At 39.8% G+C, this 23,800-nt stretch overlaps 2 protein-coding genes across 2 annotated transcripts in view; both read left to right on the top strand.

Annotated features, from left to right (window-relative positions):
* PIP5K1B (phosphatidylinositol-4-phosphate 5-kinase type 1 beta) overlaps positions 1-23,800 on the top strand; it is a 388,154-nt gene that overhangs the window by 73,867 nt on the left and 290,487 nt on the right. The gene's annotated exons all lie outside the window — the stretch shown is intronic.
* PABIR1 (PP2A Aalpha (PPP2R1A) and B55A (PPP2R2A) interacting phosphatase regulator 1) lies at positions 19,197-20,516 on the top strand. Its single transcript, XM_066368034.1, has one exon. It carries the CDS (start codon positions 19,346-19,348, stop codon positions 20,207-20,209), a length of 864 nt encoding a protein of 287 aa, XP_066224131.1. The 5' UTR covers positions 19,197-19,345; the 3' UTR covers positions 20,210-20,516.

Below are 23,800 nucleotides of genomic sequence, written 5' to 3'. Positions count from 1 at the left end.
GCATTTAAATTTCCCTCATCTCATTTTTAAAATGCAAAATTGTTTTGAAAATTAAAATATAAGACTGAGGGCCTATCTTCAAAGGGAACCGGCCACTGTCTGCGTGTTCCTCAGTGCATTCTCCTCTGGGTTCCGCAGCACGTGGAGAATTCTTTTCAGCCAGGAAAATCTTTCTGTTCTTTGACACATCGTTAAGATTAGTTTAGCCATTACTTTTACAGAATCCAAAAGCAGCTTAAGTAGCAGAAATGAGACAAGATTTCACTGTCACTGATGCTGTGATTTTCTTTTTGTGTGTGTGGTTTTTTGTGTTTTTCTCTCCTAGCTTTTATATTCTGTGTTTGGCTGCCGGGTCTGCTAGATATTCTAGAAGTGATAGCATTAATTGCATTTTCCCTTCATTTTTGCTGAAGGAAGTTGGAAGTTTTTCTGTTGACAGTGACTGAGCTGATTAAAGATAAGCAGCATTATGAAACTAGCTAATATATATGAAGAAAATAAAAAATGTAATTTCCGTAGATTTGGCTGATCTAATGTTAAAGGTTATTTTACCGACTTGAAACAAATAAATATTTATAACCTATTGCTTGTGCCCTCAATTCCATCTGCTCAGCCCACTCCAGGGTTGTATGTCTCAATTGTCTTTTCTTTTGTATCATCAGTATTTCCTTACCACTAGTCACTTTTCCAGAAAGAATAAAATGTAATAAAATCCTGTCCTTAGAATCATTACATGACCCATTATAACATTTTATGGCTTATTTTACCTCTCAGTCTATGTAAATGCACCTGGCACCTAATCAGTACTTGAAAAATGTTTTCTCAATTTAAGTCAGCCAGGTTTTTCAAAGCATAATCTATCTGGCTGCCTCCATTTTCTGACCATCTAGATAGGGTGCAGCTTCCCACAATCTGATGGTTTTCTGCACAACCCCCCCCCCCCCATATCTCCACTGGAGTCCTCTCTCCAACATCAGCAAATGTCTCCCATACATTAAAACACACACACACAATCCTTATTTTCTTTATTTAAATTCTTTCAGTTACAGTTTACATTCAATATTATTTTGTATTATTTTAAGGTGTACAGCATAACAGTTAGATAATCATATACTTCACGAAGTGTTCTTCCTGGTATTTTCAGTATCCACCTGACCATACGTAGTTACTACAATATTACTGACTCTATTCTCTTTGCTGTGCTTTACATCCTCATAACTATTTTGTGAATACCAATTGTATTGCTTAATGCCCTCTCCACCTTCACCCAGTCCAACAAACCCCCTCCTCTCTGGCAGCCACCAGTCCACTTTCTGTCTTTGAGTCTGTTTTAATTGTGTTTAATTATTTTGTTCTTTACCTTCTACATGTAAGTGTAATCATATGATACTTTCTCTGACTGACATATTACACTTAGTGTAATACCTCTAGGTCCATCCATGCTGTCACAAATGGTAAGATTTTATTCTTTTTCATGGCCAAGTAATATTCCATTGTATTTATGTACCAGTACTCTTTTGGCCACTTGTCTATTGATGAGCACTTGGGTTGCTTTCATATTTTGTCTATTTTAAATAATGCTTCAACAAACATAGAAATGCATATATTCTTTCAAATTAGTGTTTTGGGTTTCTTTGGATGTATTCCCAAAGTGGAATCTTTGGGTCATAAGTCAGTTTCATTTTTAATTGTTTTTGAGAAACCTCCATACTGCTTCCCACAGTGGCTGTACCAGTCTGAATTCTCACCAACAGTGTAGGAAGGTTCCCTTTCCTTGCCATCCTCACCACTTCTTTTTTGTTAATTTATGGATGATAGTCATTCTGACAGGTGTGAGGCGAAACCTGACTGTGGTTTTAGTTTGCGTTCTTTTGATGATTAGTGACATTGAACACCTTTTCATATGTCTGTTGGCCATCTGTATGTCCTCTGTGGAGGAGAGCCTATTCATGTCCTCTGCATACTTTTTAATGGAATTGTTTAGGTGTTTTTTGGTGTTGAGCAGAATGACTTCTTTATAAATTTTGGAGCTTAACCCCTTATCAGATGCACTATTGGAAAATAAGTACACTTATTCAGTAAATTGTCTTTTCTGTTTGTTGATGGTTTCCTTTGCTGTGCAAAACCTTTTTAGTGTGATGTAGTTTCATTTGTTTTTCCTTTTGTTTTCTTGCCTGAAAAGATATTAGAAAAAAATATTTCTAAGAAAAATGTCAGAGATTTTGCTATCTATGTTTTCTTCTAGAAGTATGTGTTTTGTTTGTTTATTTTGTTGTTGTTAGTTTTTATTGACTTTATTGGGGTGACATTGGTTAATATAATTATATAGGTTTCAAGTATACAATTCTATAATACATCATCTGTATATTAAATTGTGTTCACCACCCAAAGTCAAGTCTTCTTCCATCACCATTTATTCCACCATTAACTTCTTCTACTTGTCATCAACCTCCCTCCCACTCCCCACCCATAATCACCATACTGTTGTCTGTGTCTGTGAGTTTTTTTAATTTATTTATATTTTGCTTAATCCCTTCATCTCTTTCATCCAGCCTTCCACCCCCTCCTCTGATAGTTGTCAGTCTATTCTCTGTATCTGAGTCTTTTTCTATTTTTTGTTTACTTTGTCTTTTTTTTTTTTTTTTTTTTTTGAGAGAGAGAGAGAGAGAGAGAGAGAGAGAGAAAGACAGATAGGGACAGACAGTAAGGGAGAGAGATGAGAAGCATCAACTCATAGTTGCAGCACCTTAGTTGTTCATTGATTGTTTTCTCATATGTGCCTGAACCGGGGGGGGGGGAGGGGCTACAACAGAGCCATGACCCCTTGCTCAAACCAGTGACCTTGGGATCAAGCCAGCGACCATGGAGTCACATCTATGATCCCATGCTCAACCTGGTGAGCCCGCACTCAGGGGGTTTTGAACCTGGCCTAGGGGTTTTGAACCTGGATCTTCAGCATCCCAGCCAATGTTCTATCCACTGCGCCAGGCTGTTTACTTTATTAGATTCCACATATAAGTGAAATCATATGATAGTTGTCTGTTTTGAGACTTACAATTAATTTCTTAATTTTGAGTTTATTCTTGTGTATGGTGTAAAAAAGTGGGGGTTTTTGTATGTTTCTGTCCAATTTTTCCAACACCATTAACTGAATAGACTGTTTTAGTATGTTCTTGCCTTCTTTGTCAAATATTAATTGATTATATACATGTGGGTTTATTTCTGGGTTTTTAAAAATTCTATTAATCTGTGTGTCTGCTTTATGCTAGTACTATGCTGTTTTGATTACTGTAGACTTATAGTATAGTTTTATATCAGGTAGCATGATAAGGCCAACTTGTTCTTCTTTTCTAAGACTGCTGGCTTATTTGGGGTCTTTTGTGGTTATATATAACTTTTTGATTATTCTAGTTCTGTGAAAAATGCCATTGGTATTTTGGTAGGAATCGAGCTGACTCTGTAGATTGCTTTGGGTAGTATGGATATTTTAATGATGTTAGTTATTCTTATTCATGACCATGGTATATGCTTTTATTTATTTGTATATTCTTTAATTTTTTTTTCTTTGTCTTATACTTTTTTGAGTGCAGGCCTTGAGTACAGGTTTTTCAGTACTTACCTCCTTGGTTAAATTTATTCCTAGGTATTTTTTTATGCAATTGTAAGTGGAATTGTTTCTTAGTTTTCCTTTCTGATAGTTCATTATCGGTGTTTAAAAAACCAACTATTTCTGACTTTTTTTAATATCCTGCTATATATATACTGAATTCATTTATCAGTTCTAATTTTTTTTTGGTAGAATCTATAGTGTTCTCTCTATATAGTATCATGTCATATGCAAATAGTGACAGTTTTACTTGTTGTTTTCCAATTCTGATGCCTTTTTTTCCCTTCTTCTTGTCTATTTGCTGTGGCTAGGACTTCCAGTACTATGTTGAATAAGAGTGGTGAAACTGAACAGCACTATATTATTTCTGATTTTAAGGGAATCATTTTTAGTTTATACCCACTGAGAATGATGTTAGCTGTGGGTTTGTCATACGTGGCTTTTGTTATGTTGAGGTATGTCCTCTCTGTTCCTATTTTACTGAGAGTATTTTCATAAATGATGCTGTATTTTGCAAAATGCTTTTTCTGAATCTACTGATATGATCATATGGTTTTAATTCTTCATTTTGTTTAAGTAATATATCACATTCATTGATTTGCAGATATTGTACTAACCTTGAATCCCAGGAATAAATCCCACTTGGTCAGGTTATATAATCTTTTTGATGTATTGCTGAGTTTATTTCACTCATTTTTAGTCTTTATTTTGTCCTATATATTCTTAATCCCTTGCTTGCTCTCTCTCCTCCTTCTGCTCTTATGATGCAGATGTTGCTATGCTTGATGTTGTCCCAGAGGTCCCTTAAACTGTCTTCATTTAAAAAAAAATTTTTTGCTGCTCTGATTGGGTGTTTTCTGTTCTCTTATTTTTCAAATTGCTGATTTGATCTTCTTCTTTATCTAATCTGCACTTTATTCCCTCTAGCATATTCTTCATATCAGATATTGTATATTTTATATTTGACTGGTTCATTTTATAGTTTCCATTTGTTTTTTGTTTGTTTGTTTGTTTTTCATTTTTCTGAAGCTGGAAACAGGGAGGCAGTCAGACAGACTCCTGCATGCGCCCGACCGGGATCCACCCGGCATGCCCACCAGGGGGCGATGCTCTGCCCCTCTGGGGCGTTGCTCTGTTGCATCCAGAGAGGGGGAGGGGTGGAGAAGCAGATGGGTGCTTCTCCTGTGTGTCCTGGCCAGGAATCGAACCCAGGACTCCTGCACGCCAGGCCGACGCTCCACCGCTGAGCCAACCGGCCAGGGCATTTGTTTGTTTTTAAATGCTCACTATCTCTTTGTTGAAGTTCTCATTGAGTTCATCTATTCTTCTCCTAATTTCCTTTTGCATACTTGTAACCATTGTTTTGAACACTGTATCTGGTAGATTGTTTGCCTTTATTTCATTTGGTTCTATGGAGAGTCCTGTTCTTTCATTTGGGGCATGTTTCTTTGTCTCCCCATTTTGGCCACCTCTCTGTATTTTTTTTTGGTGTATTAGGTAGACCTGCTATGTCTCCTAGTCTTGCTATGGTGGCCTTATGTAATAGTTGCCCTCTGTGGTTCAACAGTCTCTCTGATGATCTGAACTAGGTGCTCCAGCAATGTCCCAAGTGTGAATTGTGTGAGCCCTTCTATTGTAGTTGACTCTTGATTGCTGTTGGTCTGTCTGTAGATGGGGTTGACCCTCAGTGTGGCTGCTTGTAAGGATTGACCCTGACCAGTGTTGGAGCTATTATGTGGGTCTGACTCTACAAAGCAAAATTTGTCCCAGCTGCCTTGCAAGATCTCTCTTTAACTGTGCCACTTGTAGAGCTAATTGGGGTGTGGTCTGATGTGTTCTGAAACTTAACTCTTGGTGTATTGGTTCTTGAGCCTCTTGGGAGGTACTCTGGTATAGGCCATTGTCAGATGCTGCCTGTGACCAGCACTGGGCTACCTGTTTGGAGCTACAAAGCCATCATAGTTAGTGGCTGTCTCTGCTGGGCCTTGGTACTCATGGGAGGAGCCAATCTGCATATCAAGGTCAGCTTCTGCTAATACCAAGCCAGGGAACAGGTCAAAAAAGGATCAAGGCAACCCAAGTTTGTGTCTACCTGCTGGTTGCCTGTTAGGCTTACTCACTGATAAAACCTCTGGTGATATGTGAATGATGTGAGGTAGGTTTTCAGGAAGTAACCAGGGACAGGCAAGTGGTGTTCACCCGGTTGTTACAGATTTAAACTCAGTGCTAGTGGTGGGTCTCAGGCCACTCAGCAAAAGTCTCAGGGTGCACCAAGTCCAGTCACCACCCACCTGGGGCCTGTGAACCTTTATAGTGGGGCAGTGTTAGGGAGCTGTCAGGATGAAACTAGTAGAGTTCATGAGGCTAAAACAGATTAATATTTGGAGGAAGGGCTCTGTAAAGGAATGGTAGCATCAGGGAGCGTGTGTGGGAAAGAGGGCAAATGGTCCTCATTCTAGAGCCACAGAACTTCATTTCTCCCTGTGTATTTCTGACACAGCCTGAGTCTGTTCTGACCTCCTGAGAGCCTTCCAAGAAAGACCACAGTGCAGGCCCAGGCTAGCCACAGCCAGCTGACTCCTCTGCTATGTTGTAGCTTGGCTGCTGGGCCACAGGGAGTTGGTATGGTGGGGCTAGTGGATCTCCACTGCGTGCGACAGCGCCAGTCCTGTGAACGGTAAGATTGGCTCTTTCCCTAAAGCCACTCCATTTAGCCTCTCCCTGTGCATCTCTGACATGCCCTACTTCTGCCTGGACTTCTTAGAAAATGCTCTAGTAAAGTCTGCAACACTGGCCCAGGCTGGCCTTCATAGCTGACTCTTCCACTGGGCAGGAGCCTGGCAGGTGGAGCCACAGGGAGTTTGAAGGGTGGGGCTAGTGCATGCCCCCAGGCTGGTGCAGAGTGGAGGGGAGTGCTCAACCTGGGAAAGATGGTGTCTGTGTGCAACACAGGGACGATGGCCACTGTCCCTCTAGTCCTCTCCCCATAGACACAGTATCCAGTCTTTCCCTGTATGTCTCCAGTCTACTCTGAGCTGCCAACCCAGGGTAAGTCCCCATAGATAAGTATTTGTGTATTGGCCCTTTAAGAGGGCTCCTGAATTTCTAGCAGACTCCTGTCTCTTTCTGGTGGACAGAATCTATGCTGATTTTCACAGTCTGATATTATGTGGGATCCTCTTCCTGAACATGCTTTGGACTGGGGGAGCCTCGCAGGGGATTGAGATCCCATGCTTCTTAGGGGGTAACCTTTACAGCTGAGATATCCCTTCAAATTCTTCAGTACCACCTGTGGCCATGGAGGGGACAGCCATTTTCATGTCCTCACCCTTCCTTCCAATTTCTGTGTGGCTTCTTCTGTAAATCCTTGGTTATAAAACTTCTGTTCAGCTAGTCTTCAGTTGGTTATTCAGGTTGATTGTTCTATAATTTAGTTGTAATTCCAGATGGTCCTGGGAGGAGGTGAGTGTAACTTCCCCCTACTCTGCCAGCCTCTTGGATCTCTCACAATCCTTATTTTCTTCAGCATTTCTGCCACATTTGACAAGTGTTCTGTGTGTAACAAGCAGTAATCTTGGGCCATAATCAGAACTCTCTGTTCATGCCTCTCCCTGTAAAAGTATTCAATGGAGGAAAGTTCTACTTCTGCTCCTGGATGAAAACTCAGGAAACTTTCTGCTCACTTTTAGGCAATAAAATCTCCTAGTGTCTCTTTAAATCACGTTTGAAGCGTGTGCATCTTAGATGTCAGGTGTGTGTAATTAGTCAAGTTCACGACTTTGTTGCAGCTCTTCTCCTCCCTTGGCAAAGGCTTTTTCTGCAGGCAAAATATCTCAGCTCCTGCGGAGATGGGCAAGTTCTTCTCTCTTTCCTGGCATTTGACCATTAGTCCTGTACAGCTTGTTGAGGTTCTAACCATCTTGGGTTCAAAACAGTGATAGAAAGAAGTCCAGATAACAGAAGAATGAAAATTTGCACTCAAAGGCCTTACTCAACTAGTATTATTGTTAACATGACTTTTTGTGCTCCAAATTAGGTTAAAATGGACTCTCTGGGTGCTTTTTTCAAGGGCTCTGCATAAAACCATCTGCTTCTCCCCTCATTCAGCTGAAAGCAATCTCTTCACCTTCTAAACTGTTAGGACTTCAATAAAAGTACTTATGACAGTAGACATGCTTTTTACCCCAGTAGTTTCCAACCTCTGGAGCACATCAGAGTCACTTGGACATTTTTTCTTAAATAAAAAATTGAGTGGAAATTCTATATTGGAACTATTGTTTTGTTTTAGTTTTTGCAGATGATTATAAAGGCTGAGGAGACAAAATCCAGCCGATATTAAAGTTAATATATTGGTGGCTTCCTTCTTTCTTGGTCTCTCAAACTTCCCTGGGTCTTTTTCCTCTTTATAATATCCTCTGTAGAGACTTAATCGTGACAGATTATGCATGTTTTGGGGCATGAAGGACTTTGAAATCTCAGGGTTCTAGTAGAGCAGCTTGGTCACTGAAGACTGAACTGCGTATAGTTCTGGTGCTCAATACATATTGTATGAGGAGGTGGCTAGGCGTTGGTGGTCTCAGAAAGAAAAGTGAGATAACCCAGTTAAATAAGATGTACTGGTTATGGCTCCAGTATCTGTTTTGAGATATTGTATATATATCTGGCTGTGTTCTAAAGGCAGCATGCATATTACCTCGATTAATCTTTACAATAATCGTTTTCTAAAGGGACTATCATCCTCACTTTTTATATTTATTTATTTATTTATTTATTTATTTATTTATTTATTCTTTTTTCATTTTTCTGAAGCTGGAAACAGGGAGAGACAGTCTGACAGACTCCCGCATGTGCCCGACCGGGATCCACCCGGCACGCCCACCAGGGGCGACGCTCTGCCCACCAGGGGGCAATGCTCTGCCCATCCTGGGCATCGCCATGTTGTGACCAGAGCCACTCTAGCGCCTGAGGCAGAGGCCACAGAGCCATCCCCAGCGCCCGGGCCATCTTTGCTCCAATGGAGCCTTGGCTGCGGGAGGGGAAGAGAGAGACAGAGAGGAAAGCTCGGCGGAGGGGTGGAGAAGCAAATGGGCGCTTCTCCTGTGTGCCCTGGCCGGGAATCAAACCCGGGTCCTCCGCACGCTAGGCCGACGCTCTACCGCTGAGCCAACCGGCCAGGGCCATCCTCACTTTTTAGATGAGGAAATTGAGGCTCAAGGAGGGTAAGTAACTTGACCACCAAGGTCATACATGTGTAAGTTACAGTCAAGATTTCAACTCAGGTTCTCTGATTTCAGAGCCCAAATTCCTAAATACTGTGTTATAGCATTTCTCATTCATAGGGAGTATAGCTTTAGAGAAATCTGGGGAGACACTGGGATTAGCCACTTCCTCTGCCCCTCTTTGGTCCTCCTTCTTCTCAGTCTGCCTTCCTGTCTACACTCTGCCTGCCTGCCCTCCTGTCCGACAGGGGAACATCGATGAAAGAATCTTAGTCAAAGGCAGGGGGCTACCTTAATGAGAATTTTTTAAAAATTCACTCCGCCAGCATTTTTGCAAATTGGGTAGGATTGGAGTCTTCCTAAAATGAGGAAGACTCATATGAAGTTATTGTAGTAGTTGGGAGCAGATACAATGTTTGGTAATAGAGGTGGAAAGAAAGAGAAGAATGTCAGATGTTAAGCAGGTAAAATTGAAGAGATTTAGTGATGGACTATGTGGGAGATATGAAGGAGAGGAGAGATCTAAAATATATTGTTTTTATGTGGTTGTCTTGAGAGATTGTTGTGTGAGTCATTCTCAAGAAAAGTAGTAGATTTGGGATAGGGAGAAGTGAGTTTGTTCATAGATGAGTTTGAAGGACCTATGGAGTAGACAATGGAAATGTTTAGTAGGTAATTATATAGAACAGTCAAAAGATACACCAGTCCTATTTAGGGATATAAATCTGAGAGACATCAGCACATTGGTCATAGTTAAAACTGTGGAAGTGGATGCTCTTGTTCATATAGAGAGAGTTTAATTTTATTTATTTATTTATTTTAGGTTTTATTTATTCATTTTAGAGAGAAGGAACAGAGAAAGAGAGAAGGAGGGGAGGAGCAGAAAGCATCAACTCCCATATGTGCCTTGACCAGGGAAGCCCAGGGTTTCGAACCAGCAACCTCAGCTTTCCAGGTCGACGCTTTACCCACTGCGCCACCACAGGTCAGGCATATAGAGAGAGTTTAAAGTGAAAGGGGAACCAGGGAAGCAAATGTTAGGAAGCAAACTCTACCAGTTTAATAAAGCATCCTGACTGTGTCCTGGATGCTTCTTTGACCTTGAAGAAATCACTGGCTCTCTCTGAATCTCAGTTTCCTTACCAATAAAAGTTGATTTCTAGAGCCCCTTTTAGCTCTGACATTCTGTGGCTTAGCATTTGTTTTCATGACTGTTTTGGAAAAAACGGTATTTATTAATTGCGTAATTTTGTAACCTCGAAGTGCAAGTCCATGAAATTCCATGTACCGCTTGTCTGTCTTTCTGACAAGCATAATCATTATCCTGTACATGTCAACCCCTCAGTGTTCTTCAGTGATCACCTGGAGCACCATGAACCTGGTAGGTTTGAAGAACCCAAGTGCACTTCATGAGAGGCAGTAGGGGTCGTGATTAAGAGCTCAGCCTTTAAAACCGAACCTCTGGGCCCTGATTCTTCTACAACTTAACTGGTTACTCTACCTCAGGCAACTTAGTTAATCTCTCTGTTCCTCCTTCTCCTCATCTATAAAATAATGATAATAATCCTAGATATGGTATAGGGATTAAATGATGTAATATACACACAGTACTTGGAAGGATACCCGATACCTGGAGCATTTGACCTTAGTAAATGTAAGCTACTATTGTATGATGGTAACAATGATAATATTATCTGGTGAAAACAGTTTTCACTCTAAGGGCTGAAGAAGCCTAATAATATCTTAAATTTGTCATTTTCAAAAGGACTGTGAAGAGGAAAAATCTATACCACTTGCTAATAAGTGGGTACTTACTTTCAGAGGGCTGAACTCCTTGGGTGGTAAAAATTAATTTTTTCGTAACAAATTAAGCTGCAAATGAAAAAGGCAGAGGGATACTGAATTACAGTCACATTCAGTTTATAGATTAGTTGGTATAAAATAGGAGGAATTAGAGTGCCCCTGCCCTTAATGCTCATTGTTGCTTTTCCTTGTCATTTTAATATAAAGCTGGGCAAAAGGAGAACAAATGATGATAGCAGTAATAAACCTTGCTGTCTTAAAATATCTTAGAGGTGAGGTGGCTCTTGGCTGTGCAGTTGTTACCCTCTAAAGAAAAAATAAAAAATAAAATAAAATAAATAAATAAATAAATAAAATTTTTTTTCCCTTAAAGCATGTAACCTATAAATCTTTTGGATTAGGACAGCAACTTCAAATTTCTTTGTAACCTTGGACCTGCTCCTTAAAACATAATCTACGTGGAGGGAAAGGTGTATCTTGAAGAATGGATAACTATTGAAATTTGAATCTTTTCCCAGTTTTTTTTCCCCTTGCTCTTCTCTTTTCCTGAGAGAGGCTGGATTCAACTTGTTTGTCGGGCACAGCCAAATCGGCGTCCCTGTGCGGTTTATTATATGCCAGGGTGGACAGTAGCATGACAGCAGTGATTCAACACAGGGTTTAACATGAATACATAAGCGTAAGCCCCTGGGATTAGTCCCAATTGAAAAGTTGGGAGCCGCCAGGGAGGGTTGCTGCTGCTGTTGGGATTAGCAAATGGCTGGCTGAAGGGAATGGCATTCACTGATCCAGACATATTTTAGAGACTGATCGCCTCTCTACCTCAGGGGACCCTTCTCTTAGACAGACTCAGAGGATAAAACTCTTAAATAATATAATTTCTCTTATTTTTTCTTGTTAGAAACTTTCTGATTGCATATAAACCTTTCAGTTCATACTTTTTAGACCCCAGAGGAGTATAACTCTAAAAATTACTCTAGTCTCAGGGAAGAAGCTGAAGGGACAGTTTTCTTCTACAGAATCAAAATAAAAGCAAGAAAGAGAACAAAGAAAAGCCACTGATGAGAGTAGCAGAGAAGTGGGCAGGATCATTTTATGATTAGAGCACTGAGTATTTTAACAGAGAGAAACCTCTTTGTATGGGACCTGTCGTATTTGCTAGGCCTATAATGGGCATTGTTTAATTTCATCTTTACAAAGAGGTTGTGTCCCTATTTTATAAATGAGAAAAACAAAGCCCAGAAAGATTTACAGACTTGCCCAAGGTTACAGGGCTGGAAGTGTGATAGTCTTCCTCCATGTTTCATGCCTTTTTTGCTATAGTCCTGCTGTACACTAATATGTTGAGCACTTAAGCATATAACCTGACTAGATTTGCAGCTTTTGCATGTTTTAAAATTAACTTTATACTTTATCCATAAAGTCATCAGTCCCTTTTTCCTTTTTGCCAGATGCATTAATCCTCCAAATGAAAGATAGTGAACACACAGAAAAGGATATGAATTGTAACTTTGGTTTATGGCCTGGGAGAAGTCAATGCCAAAGAGACGGCACCAAGGCACCAAAAATGGATACTGCCTAACATGTATAAATTAGTGAGGAACATGATATGAACTCATTTTCTATTCTATCTAAAATATAATATATACTAAATACAGTAGAGAGGGATGCTGGCTGGCTATTTTTACTACATTCCATGATATTCTCCTTTGAAAAAGTTGACCAGTGGAACTATAATTCTTGTTGACTTGAACTTGGCTGAGAGCCTAGGCTGGGGCGCCTCTTCCATCAGGCCTTTGAGGCCCCTTTCTGCCTCTCTACTTCTTCCATAGAGTGGGCGTGGCTCCGTGCAAGTGGTGTGATGACTTTTAGCTGTTAATAAAAATGAAAGGTGGGTGTGATAAAAGCCCCCTTACTAAACTTCTGCTTTGTTTTTCTAATCCTTTCTGTTGCTTTAAAGTTTTAAGGATTAGATTAACTCAAGGGTAAATACTATGGAGAGTATCTGTACTTAATGGGCTCTCAATAATTGCGGAGTGAATAATTGATAAGTTTCTGAGATCATCTTTTTTTTATTATCATAACAAAAAAGTTCCTTGGGGCCAAAATCATATCCTTAAACACAATTTCATCCTTCCCACGTATAACAACAGCTCCCACTGAATTGCTTTGGTGCTAATTTAACTCTGTTCTTCATGAATTATGCTAGGAGGGTATTGCAGAACCATTTTTGATTGAACACAAAGATTGCAATTGAGAAAGTCAAAGGCTATCAAATACTACATTTCCTCCTTCATGCATTCTTAGAAATAACTAACTTTGAGGGCTCTGTGTGACCAGGACCAAGGAGAGCTGATGTTTCTGTTGGTGATCTGTGACTGGCCTCAGATGAGTATCCAGTGATTGTGAGGCTGCGGAGATGATGTTTAGGGGCCCCTTGAAATGTAGTTTCAGGGGTGTATGTGTGTGCATGTGCACGTGTTTTTGTCTCCATTCTTTCTACTGTCAAAGGCCAGTTAGCTGTTTTTTCTCTGATACTATTATGTGTCAGAGATATTTAGAAGCGTAGCATCCAGTTGAAAGTCAGACTTATGGTTAATGCTTGAACAAAATACCTTCTGATTGAAGTACATTCTTATTCTCTGTCCTCCATTTACATTCCAAGTTCCTTTTCTCTTTCTTTATATCAGTAAGATTTTGAGGTCTAACTTCATATACAATAAGCTGTATACATTTCAAGTATATAATTTAATAAAATTTCACATATGTGTACACCTGTGTAGCCAGCACCCAGATCCAGGATATGGGGAAAATCTTTTTTTCTTCTTCTAAGTTAAAAAAGGGAAGATAGAGATACATACTCCTGCATGCACCTTGACCGGGATCCACCCAGCAACCCCGTCTGAGGCTGATGCTCTGCCTATTTGAGGCTGTGCTCTCAACTGAGTTATTTTTAGCACCTGAGGTGGAGGCTCCACAGAACCATCCTTAGCTCCTGGGCAAAGTGCTTGAACCAATCCAGCCATGGCTGTGGGAGGGGAAAAGAGAGATCAAGAGGAGAGGGAGGGGTGGAGAAGGAGATGATAGTTTCTCCTGTGTGCCCTGACTGGGAATTGAACCTGGGACATCCATATGCCTGACCAATGCTCTACCACTTACCCAACTGGCCAGGGCCATGGAACATTTCCTTATGCTCCTTCCATCACTAGACCCAAGGGTAACTTTTTTTTTTTCTGAAGTGAGAAGCAGGGAGGCAGAGAGACAGACTCCTGCATGCACCTGACCGGAATCTACCCAGCATGCCCACTAGGGAGCGATACTCTGCCCATTTGGGGTGTTGCCCGTTGCAACTAGAGCCATTCTTGCACCTGAGGCAGAGGCCATGGAGCCATCCTCAGCACCGGGGCCAACTTTGCTCCAGTGGAGCCTTGGCTGTGGGGGGGGGGGGGGAGAAAGGAGGGGGGTTGGAGAAGCAAATGAGCGCTTCTCCTGCGTGCCCTGGCCGGGAATCGAACCTGGGACTTCCATACACCGGGCTGACACTCTACCACTGAGCCAACTGGCCAGGGACTAACTTCTATTTTAACTTCTGTCTCCATAGATTGAATTTTGGCTGTTCTGTACTTCATTAAAATGAATTCATAGAGTTTTACTCTTTGTGTTTGATTTCTTCCATTTAACATTACACTTAACTCTTCTGTGTTGTTGAGTAAAGAATTCCATTGTATAATGTATTGATCCATTTGAGTGCTTATGGGCATTTGGATTCCAGTTTGGGACTATTACAAATAATAATATAAAGAACATCCTTCTATATGTCTTTAGTAGACATAGCACTTATTTTTCTTGGATATATACCCGAGATTGCAATTGCTTCATTATAGAACATAAATATATTTTTTCTTTTAGGAGGCACTATACTCCCAAACATTTTTCTAAGTGATTTTCCCAAGTAACACTCCCAAGTTCCTATACTTTGAAAGTACTGTTTTTCTCCACAATATTTTTATTCTAGGCCAGTGGTGCTAGTTAATATGGTATGTGGGGATATTTGCCAGCTCATTGCAGATTATACATGTACATACATGTTTGTATTTCACATTCATTAAGTAGATATGCTTGGGTGCTTAATAGTGAAAAATAGCACCTAGGATTAAAAGAAAACTGTTGGTTTGATAAAGTATAATATTAATCACAATAAAATTTAACTATTGCAGGGATGTCTGATTTTATGACTTAGGAGTGAACATGAGTATCAGCTAACTGCGGTATTTAATCTATACCCAGATTGAAGTCAGAGAGTAAATTGACTCAAGGAAGATCTCCTGGATCCTGCCTCTGGTGTTGTTTGTAAATAGACAGAATTGCATTTTATAGCTACAATTTTCTCTCATCTATTTCTTTGAGAAGAAGCAATAACTCAATATAGTAAACACTACTTAAAATCCTCAGCACTGAGCATTTTAATTCTGTCAAGTGTGTAACAACATATAGTTGAAAAGGAATGAAAACTTAAGGCTTTGGTATCTTCGTTTACATAATGGTTAGTTCAAGTAACTGACCTGCATGGTCTGGAGGGCACTATAACTAATAATACTTTGGATATAACAAAAGTAGCTGTCAAAGTTAGGAGCACTTAGCATTGGTTTAGAAAAGCTTAGGCTAGATTTTAAAATAATCGAGTTTTCTTCCCCTTTGGACAAAGCTGTGTTAGTCCATTCATCCATACATCATTCACTTGCACAATGATTCAACAACTACTTATTGAATATTATGTACAAGGCCCTGTTCTAGATACGAGGCATACAGGGGGGGATAAAGCAAAGGCCTTGCTGTCATGAAGCTGACCATTTTGAGTATAAGAGTCAGGAAAACAATATATACATATATGTCATTTGGTGCTCTGGAGGGAAATAAAAACAAAGTAAAGGACATGGGACTGCAGGCTTAATGTTGGGAACTGCTATTGCTTTCTGTCAGGAAGGTCAGGTCAGTTCTCTCCGTCTAGGACATTTGTGCAGAGACCTGAAGGGACAGAGCAGTGTGGACATCCATTGGAAGAAGAGTAAGCTGAGTGGAGGGAAAGTATGCCTGGTGAGCTGAAGGACAGTGAGGAGGCCTCTACAGTTCAAGGGGAGACAGTGAAAGAATGAGTAGTTAAAGGAAAGATCAGAGAGACAAGCAGGACCCAGATCAGATTGGGCTCTATAGATCATTGTAATAACCTCAGCCTTTTCTCTGAGAAGGAATCCGCTGAAGGATTTTGAACAAAGAAAAAACCATTCAAGTGATTTTGTTTGTTTGTTTGTTTTTAAGGATGACCTTAAACAATAGGTAGAAAATTGATGTAGGGACAAGAGTAGAAACAGGGAGACAAGTGAAGACCTCTAATGGTTGTGTTGAGGCAAAACCAAATGGCAGAGATGTTTGATTTTGTGGAATTATCACCATCTCTGTGCTTTATTAGTAAGGATAATAACAGTGTTTATCCAGATGAACAATGTCAACATATTTGAGCCATATTAGAAATAATTTAGTAATATGCATTAGCAACAAACTATGGATAAAATAAGAAGCTCTATAGTTAATGCTTCTTTTTCTATCTAACATTAATTTTCTTCTGAATCCTCTTTCTGCTCTTTCTTATGTTTTTACCTAATAAGGTTAAACCATTCCTTCAGCCCTCATGCTTGACCTTCAGTCATTTGTGACTCCTCCCTCTTCATCCTCAGCATCCAGGCAGTCAGGTTCTGTTGTGACCTTCCTGGCCTCCCAATCCATCTCCTCTTTTGGCCATATCCAAATTTTGTTTAGTCTCTACTTTCATCTCAGAGTTAGCCATCAAATTCTCCTCCTCTAATCCATGGGAAATGCAGCAGAAACCATACAAATTTTGAAGTGAGACCTTGATTCAGATTAGTTCAGATCTTTGCTTGTCCTTGTAGCTGTAGCACCTTTTGCAATTTTTGAATTTCAATTGTTCCTATATGAAATGAGCATAATAATATCTAATATATAAGATTGCAGTGAAGATTAAGAGGGACTTGGAGTATTTAAAGTGCCTGGCCGGTGATAGGCACTTAGAAAATATTGGTTCTTTCCACCTTCCATTCTTCCATTCAGCTCCATCATTGATCTGCTTGGTAGACCCTGAAGTATGGCTCTCATTGTATCATTCCTCTTGTTAAGAACCTACAGTCATTACCTATTGCCTCACATGTTAAATACAAGCTCTTCTGCCTGGAACTCAGAGCTCCAATTCTCTATTTTCCAAGTTTCCCCTCCCCCATAACATTCTTCTCCATGTATTTCATGTTTTAGCCAAATTCACTATTTTATTATCATACTGCCACTTCTGTATACAGTGTCATCTCTATATTATTGTCATACCTATTCTTCAAATCCTGTCTCAAATGCCATTGCCTTCACAAAGCTGCTAACAATCTGGAAGTGGAAACGGCAATTAGAGGAGGCAACATTGGCAACATCATGCCTAGGCTCTAGATCCAGATTCTGCTCCTTACTGTCATCCTGGAGACATTGCTTAATCTCTGCAGCTCAGTTTACCCTGAAAAATGAGAATAATTGTACCCACCTCATAGGGTTGTTGTGAAGATTATTGAGATACAATACTATATAGAAAGCTCTTTGAATAGTGCCTGGTATTTGGAAAGTTTAAACCAGTTTCTATATAATTATAGGCATGAATAATCAACATTATTTTATCATCAGGACCTATATTTTACAGGGAATTCAAATTAAAAGCTGTTTGAGATACAATGGAAAGAGAGATGGATTAGAAACCAAGACACCTGAATTCTAGAACTGGTTGACACTACTAAACAAGCTGTGTGATACGGAATATGTCACTTAGCCTCTCTGGATATTTCTTTGATGTAAAAAGAGAGGGAAGGAAAATCACTAAGCTTTCTTTACTTCATATAGCCACATGGACATCTGAAGTCACCTCTAACTCAAATTGACCAAAACAGAATTAATTGCCACTTCTCTAAATGCACCCTTTCCATATAAGTAAATGATACTATCATCTACCAACCTAGTTCAAGTAAAAAAAAACCAAACAGAAAAAAATTCCTTTGATTCATCTTTTCTTTCATTATCTAACTCTAATCCATCTTCAAATCCTATTGGTTCTACTTCCAAAACATATCCACTGCTACAATTGTACTGTTGCCAGAGATTCCTAATCCCCTACTTTGCCTCCACTCTTGCCCTTTTTTAGCCTGTGCCAAGATGATATTTAAAACATAAACCAGGCAATATCACTCTCCTGCTTAAAACTCCTTAGTGGCTTTTTATCACACTTGGCATAGGCTACAAGCCCTTTCACCTCCTCTCACTCTTCCCCTTAGGCTTTAGATGCATGGCCCTTTTTTCTTTTCCTTCCATCTCACCAAACTCTTGTCTGCTTGAGCCTTAGCACTTGCTATTGTTGTGTTCTTGGAATATTCCTCCCGGAAATGTCAACATGACTGGCTTCTTGCCATTTTGATCTCAGCTCTAATTTCCTCCTCCCAGTACCAGTATTGTTTTATCATATCCTATTTTATTTTATTTTTTTTGCTATCTGAAAACAATTTCTCTTTGTCCCCATAGTAGAAATTAAATATCCTCATATTAGGGTCTAATTCCTAGCTCAGTGCCTGGCACATAGTAGGCACGTAGAAAAAAAATCTGAATACATAAAAAGTTAAATATAAAGCCATTTTAATGAGATATCAAAATTTATATTAATTACATAAGCCAAATGCTGTGTTTTTATTTTTAAAGTCTGAGGACCTGTTGGTTTTCCCTTTATTTAATCCTTCATACTGAATGAACATTACTGATTACATATGCTTGTGCTAGAAATACGACTGTAAATAAAACAATAGTAATATAATTACAGGTAGCTTTCCCCCCAAGTAGTTCTCCAATTTACCATTCTATCCATGTCTTCTCCCATACTACATTAGTGCAAATTTCCATCTTCTCTGGCATAGAGAATTGCCTTTCTGTGTGTTTTTTTCCCCGTAAATTCTAATCTCCCAATAATCTATTCTCCAGACTGCAGCCAGCAGCTTTTCAGTTGCTATTGTTATGCTTGAAAACCTTCGGAGTTTTCATTGTTCTCAGGATAAAGACCAAAATCTACCCTACTCCACCACCTTACCTCACGCCAGCCCTCCCTCCCGTTCTGGTTCCCGCCTGCCACCTGGCTGGTAGCCCCGGCTTCCCGTTTCCTGGACAGTTCCACACTGCACCCATTTCACCTACTTCGTATATTCAGATTGTCCCTTCCTCAGAGAAGCCCTTCCGGTTAGACCAAAAACCACGCCCCATCATACAGCTTCACGTCACCAAGGGTCTCTCTTTCAGAGCTCTTAATTTATAAATATATACTTCTGAATATGGTAACTTGATTAATAAGTGTCAATGCGAGCTTATGCTCAATAGCTATTTGCGGAAGAAACGGACTAGATGCCCCACACTCCTCGCCCTTTCCCCTAGGGCTGCGGCGCAGTGATTACGCATTAAGCCCGCGCCAGGAGAGATCGCACGGAACGCCTGCGCGAAGAGGCACGCATGCGCAGAGGATCGAGAGCGCTGACAGATTCTCGGTGGCGGCGGCGGCGGCGGCGGCGGCCCTGGACTACAGGGAATGGGAGTCCTAGATCTCTGACTGAGCACCGCCCCCACCTCCCCGGCCCCCGACATGGCTCAGGAGAAGATGGAACTAGACCTGGAGCTGCCTCCGGGTACGGGCGGGAGCCAGGCGGAGGGCGGCAGCAGCGGCGGCGGCGGGGGCCTCAGGAGGTCTAACAGCGCCCCCCTGATCCACGGCCTCAGTGACACTTCGCCGGTGTTCCAGGCCGAGGCGCCGAGCGCCAGGCGGAACAGCACAACGTTCCCGAACCGCCATGGCCTGCTGCTGCCAGCGTCCCCCGTCCGCATGCACAGCAGCCGCTTGCACCAGATCAAACAGGAGGAGGGCATGGACTTGATCAACCGAGAGACTGTCCACGAACGCGAGGTGCAGAACGCAATGCAGATAAGCCACTCCTGGGAAGAAAGTTTCAGCCTGAGTGACAACGATGTGGAGAAATCAGCCTCCCCGAAGCGCATCGATTTCATTCCGGTGTCACCAGCACCATCTCCAACCCGGGGAATTGGGAAGCAGTGTTTTTCACCATCCTTGCAAAGTTTTGTGAGTAGCAATGGATTGCCTCCAAGTCCTATTCCCAGCCCAACGACCCGATTTACTACTAGGAGAAGCCAGAGTCCAATTAATTGCATTAGACCAAGTGTTCTTGGACCATTGAAAAGAAAATGTGAAATGGAAACTGATTATCAGCCAAAGAGATTTTTCCAGGGCATCACCAACATGCTTTCTTCTGACGTTGCACAGCTGTCAGATCCTGGTGTGTGTGTATCTTCCGATAATCTTGATGGAAACAGCAGCAGTGCTGGATCTTCTTGTAACTCACCAGCGAAAGTCAGCACTACCACCGACTCTCCGGTGTCACCTGCCCAAGCGGCCTCTCCATTTATTCCAGTAGATGAACTTTCATCTAAGTGACTCCTCCACCCATCCCGAGACTCGGTTGTTTTTTTGTTTGTTTGTTTTGTTTTGTTTTTTGCAATGGAGAGAAAAATCAAGTTGGAGCAAGCACTGAACTTTGTCAATTAATTTGAGGCTATTTCCTATGTGACCCTTTTCCTTTTTGGGGATTTCCTGAACTGTTGATATTTTAGAGAACTTTTATGTGAGGTTCCTGCGGATGCCCTTGAATTCAGTGTAGTAATATTTTCAGACGTTTTCCCAATAAGTGTGTTGAAGCATACATCTTTACGCTGCTAATATGTCTAAATACATATGTTATCCCTTGATTTTTTAAAAAATAATTGAGAGCTCTATTTATTTATGGGATTAAGTTCTGATGCAAATATAAATGTTGAATTAATCAGTATAGTAAACTGATGTTTTAAAATTCTGTACTTCATGCCCACACTAATTTTTAATGTTATTTTTAGTGATTGCTAATTTCTATTTGATGAACAATAACTTAGATATTTACGCTATTTTTTAAATGTTAGTTAATATCAATCCAGCTGTTGTCTGTTTTATCCAGGAATCCTTGGGATATTTAATTTTCTGGGTACAGAAGTGGATGGTATTGGGGAATGATAAAAATACAAAGCAAACGTTTGCAACAAATTTTTTTAAATTAAATATAAAAGTAAACATTTAAGAAAAACATTTTCAAATGAAATTTAGTAGTAATTCTAGTAAGTATAACTATTCTACAGAAAATGCTTTTTTTTTTTTTTTTTTACCAGAAGAAAACTTCCCTTGGGTATAATTCTAGAGTGAAATGGGACGGTGCCTTGCAGTCTTAGCCCACTGCACATAGACTGAGGCCAGGTTCTTTGTACCACTGCAAACGTAAAAGTTTTTCAAATGTAAAAAACGTGTAGGAAGCTCTGCTGAACTTCAGCAGAGCCTTTAGTCAGATAAAACTCTCAACAATTAATATGCTTTAAATATCCAATTGTGCCTCAGTGAAAATCGTTGCCAATAATAAGCCAGAGCAACTTTGCGCTGCTTTTTTGCTCTGCCCATCTGTCACCTTCCCGGTTTTCCCTGGCTCAGGAAGGAAGCAGCTGTTTCCTTGCCAACAGGTCCTTCCTCTCCACCACCCACCAAACTAGGGCATCATCGGTTAGACAGAGGTACAGTGTGACTCAGATTTCTGACAGTGAGCAATAACAGGACTGTGAAATTGTTTCAGGAACCTCTGTGGTTAAAGCTACAGCTGGAGTTGAGTGCCTTGGGGATGTCAGTTAATTAAGGGTCAATGACTTGCAAGAGAACATCATTGGAGAGCCACATGCATAAATCATTTATTGACTTAGGTTTGTGAAAGGTAGAATTGTGAAATGTTCTGTTCTTTGCTTTTTACAATTAAGACAAAATATGAAAATATTTAATGACAAAATGTTTTTATATTATACTTATATTATTCTTAACTAGAAAAAAAAAGAATAAAAGGACAAAGGGGAAAAAGTAAAAAGACTAAAAGAGAGACCAAGACAAAAAACTCTGGCTTTTTAAAGTTATTATCTACAGAGACTTGAACAATTATGTGGAATTTTTACAACTCTGAGAATAAATGGAATTGGTCAACTTTTAACAGTTGCCTCAAGAATTCAGTGAAATTACGTCGAGGGTAAGATCATGTTCAGAGGCCTAAAATTCTCTCTTAGGTAATAGTGTTCATGTAACCCAGTCCTGATCTTGTTCTTCAAATTCAAATTTGTCCACCTTCCTATTGGGCACCTTGACCTGCTTCCAGAGTTACTTTAATCTTAGCATCTCTAAAGCAAAATTTATTGTCTTTTCATTGAACCCGTAATTGAATTACCTAAATTGATGATGTCACTGCTATCTAATTTCTTAAAGTAGAAACCATGGGAAACATCTTGTCTTTTCCTTTTCTCTATCTGTCACATTCAGCTTAATCACCAAGTCCTGTCTACTTCTGAAGTGAATCTCAAATATCTCTCTTTCTGTATCTCTATTGCCACTGATTTAGCGTAAGTTCTGGCCTAAGTGATCTGCCAGCCTATTTTCTTATTTCCCTTTTAGCCCAGTCTTCACACTGCCTTTAAAATGATCTTTCTAAAATATGTACTTGATTTTTCACCCTCCTGCTTAAAAACTGTATGCTTCCCCATCTCCTACAGTTTAAGGAATGCTTTCTTTAGCTTGGGTGTGTGTGTGTGTGTGTGTGTGTAATTTTTTTTTAAATGAACTGGCTATACTCTTAGAAGCTCTAATCCTCTGTTCATCCTGTCCAAATACACATGCTTCCTTTGTACTCTGCAAACACTAGACTACTTGATTTTTTTTTCAATATGCCTTGTAGTTTCATGTGTTTATACCTTCGGATAGATCTTTCCTTCTCCTTAAAATGCTATTTCTATCCTTTACAGCCAGGCAAATGTTTTACTTCTTTCTATTGTATGTGAATTTAATTATGAATAATGTATACCTGCTGATTATAAAAATATTTAAACAATGCATATATCTATACAGTAAAAAATGAAACTCTGCCTTTTACTGTGTAAGATTCATCTTCCCTTCCCATAGGTAATTTCTGTCAGTAATTCTGTATATATTGTACTAGATGTGTTATTTCATATTTCTATGTATATATGTATATAAATTCAGAAAACTAACGTCATTTACATCTCCTTTTCTTTCCTCCATATCTAATCATTCCTCGAATCTTACTGATTTATTTTCCAGAATCTATCTTCATTCTTTCATCTCTACGGCCACCCTGATCCAGGATACCATCATTTTCTTTTTAGGCTTCTGTAGTTGCCGTCTGATTCCCATTTGTCCCCTTCACACTTGCTCTAGTTGGCTACCCATTTTTCTCCATGTGGCAACTATAATAATTCTTTTAAAATTGCAGATCTGATTCTTCCATCTCCCAACTTTATAGCTTCTCATTTGCTACCTGTTGTCGTTATGGGATACCAAAATGTGCCAGTTCTGGCTCAGAAGGCCTGATGGAATCTGTCCCTTGCCTCTCCCTCCCCTTGTTTTCGGTGCTTGCTTGCTTGTTAAATAATTATGTCTCTCCTATTTTAGGTCTTTTTACCAGATCATTTTCTTTGAAAGTATAGAGAAACCTTTATTTCTGTAAGCTTATTTTTCTATATAGGCAGTAAGTTTTAAATCAGATGAGTCTAAGAGTTTTATAGACAATTTACATTATTATGTTACTGTTTGTAACTTCAGTCATTACTCTATATAATGTAAAGACTTAGATCATGTAAGAATTATCCTTTAAAAAACATTTTTTAGGATATTAGTATTGCTAATCTACAAATTTTGTGCTAGAAATCCCAAAGCACATAACATTTAGTTACATTATAGTTTGTCATATAATACAGACCTCTGAGGTGTATTTTCCTTTATTATATTTGTTAAAGACACTATGTAAATGGAAAAATGATTAATGGTCACCAGATTTGCAGCTACTGGATATCAGAACCTTTAAGCATACTTAAAAGATTGATTATAATCAAGAGTAACCTGTATCAGATTGCCTTCCAGTGATTCACATTAGATCAGCCAGTTACATACCTAGAGCAA

The sequence above is a fragment of the Saccopteryx leptura genome, chromosome 2, assembly GCF_036850995.1.
Source record: "Saccopteryx leptura isolate mSacLep1 chromosome 2, mSacLep1_pri_phased_curated, whole genome shotgun sequence".
NCBI classification, from domain to species: domain Eukaryota; kingdom Metazoa; phylum Chordata; class Mammalia; order Chiroptera; family Emballonuridae; genus Saccopteryx; species Saccopteryx leptura.
Note: the sequence above shows the minus strand (reverse complement) of the source record. Positions and strands in the feature narration are given on the sequence as shown.

What these genes read in the sequence shown, in the direction of transcription:
- PABIR1 (XM_066368034.1), top strand. Translation starts at nt 19,346, where the DNA reads ATGGCTCAGGAGAAGATGGAACTAGACCTGGAGCTGCCTCCGGGTACG.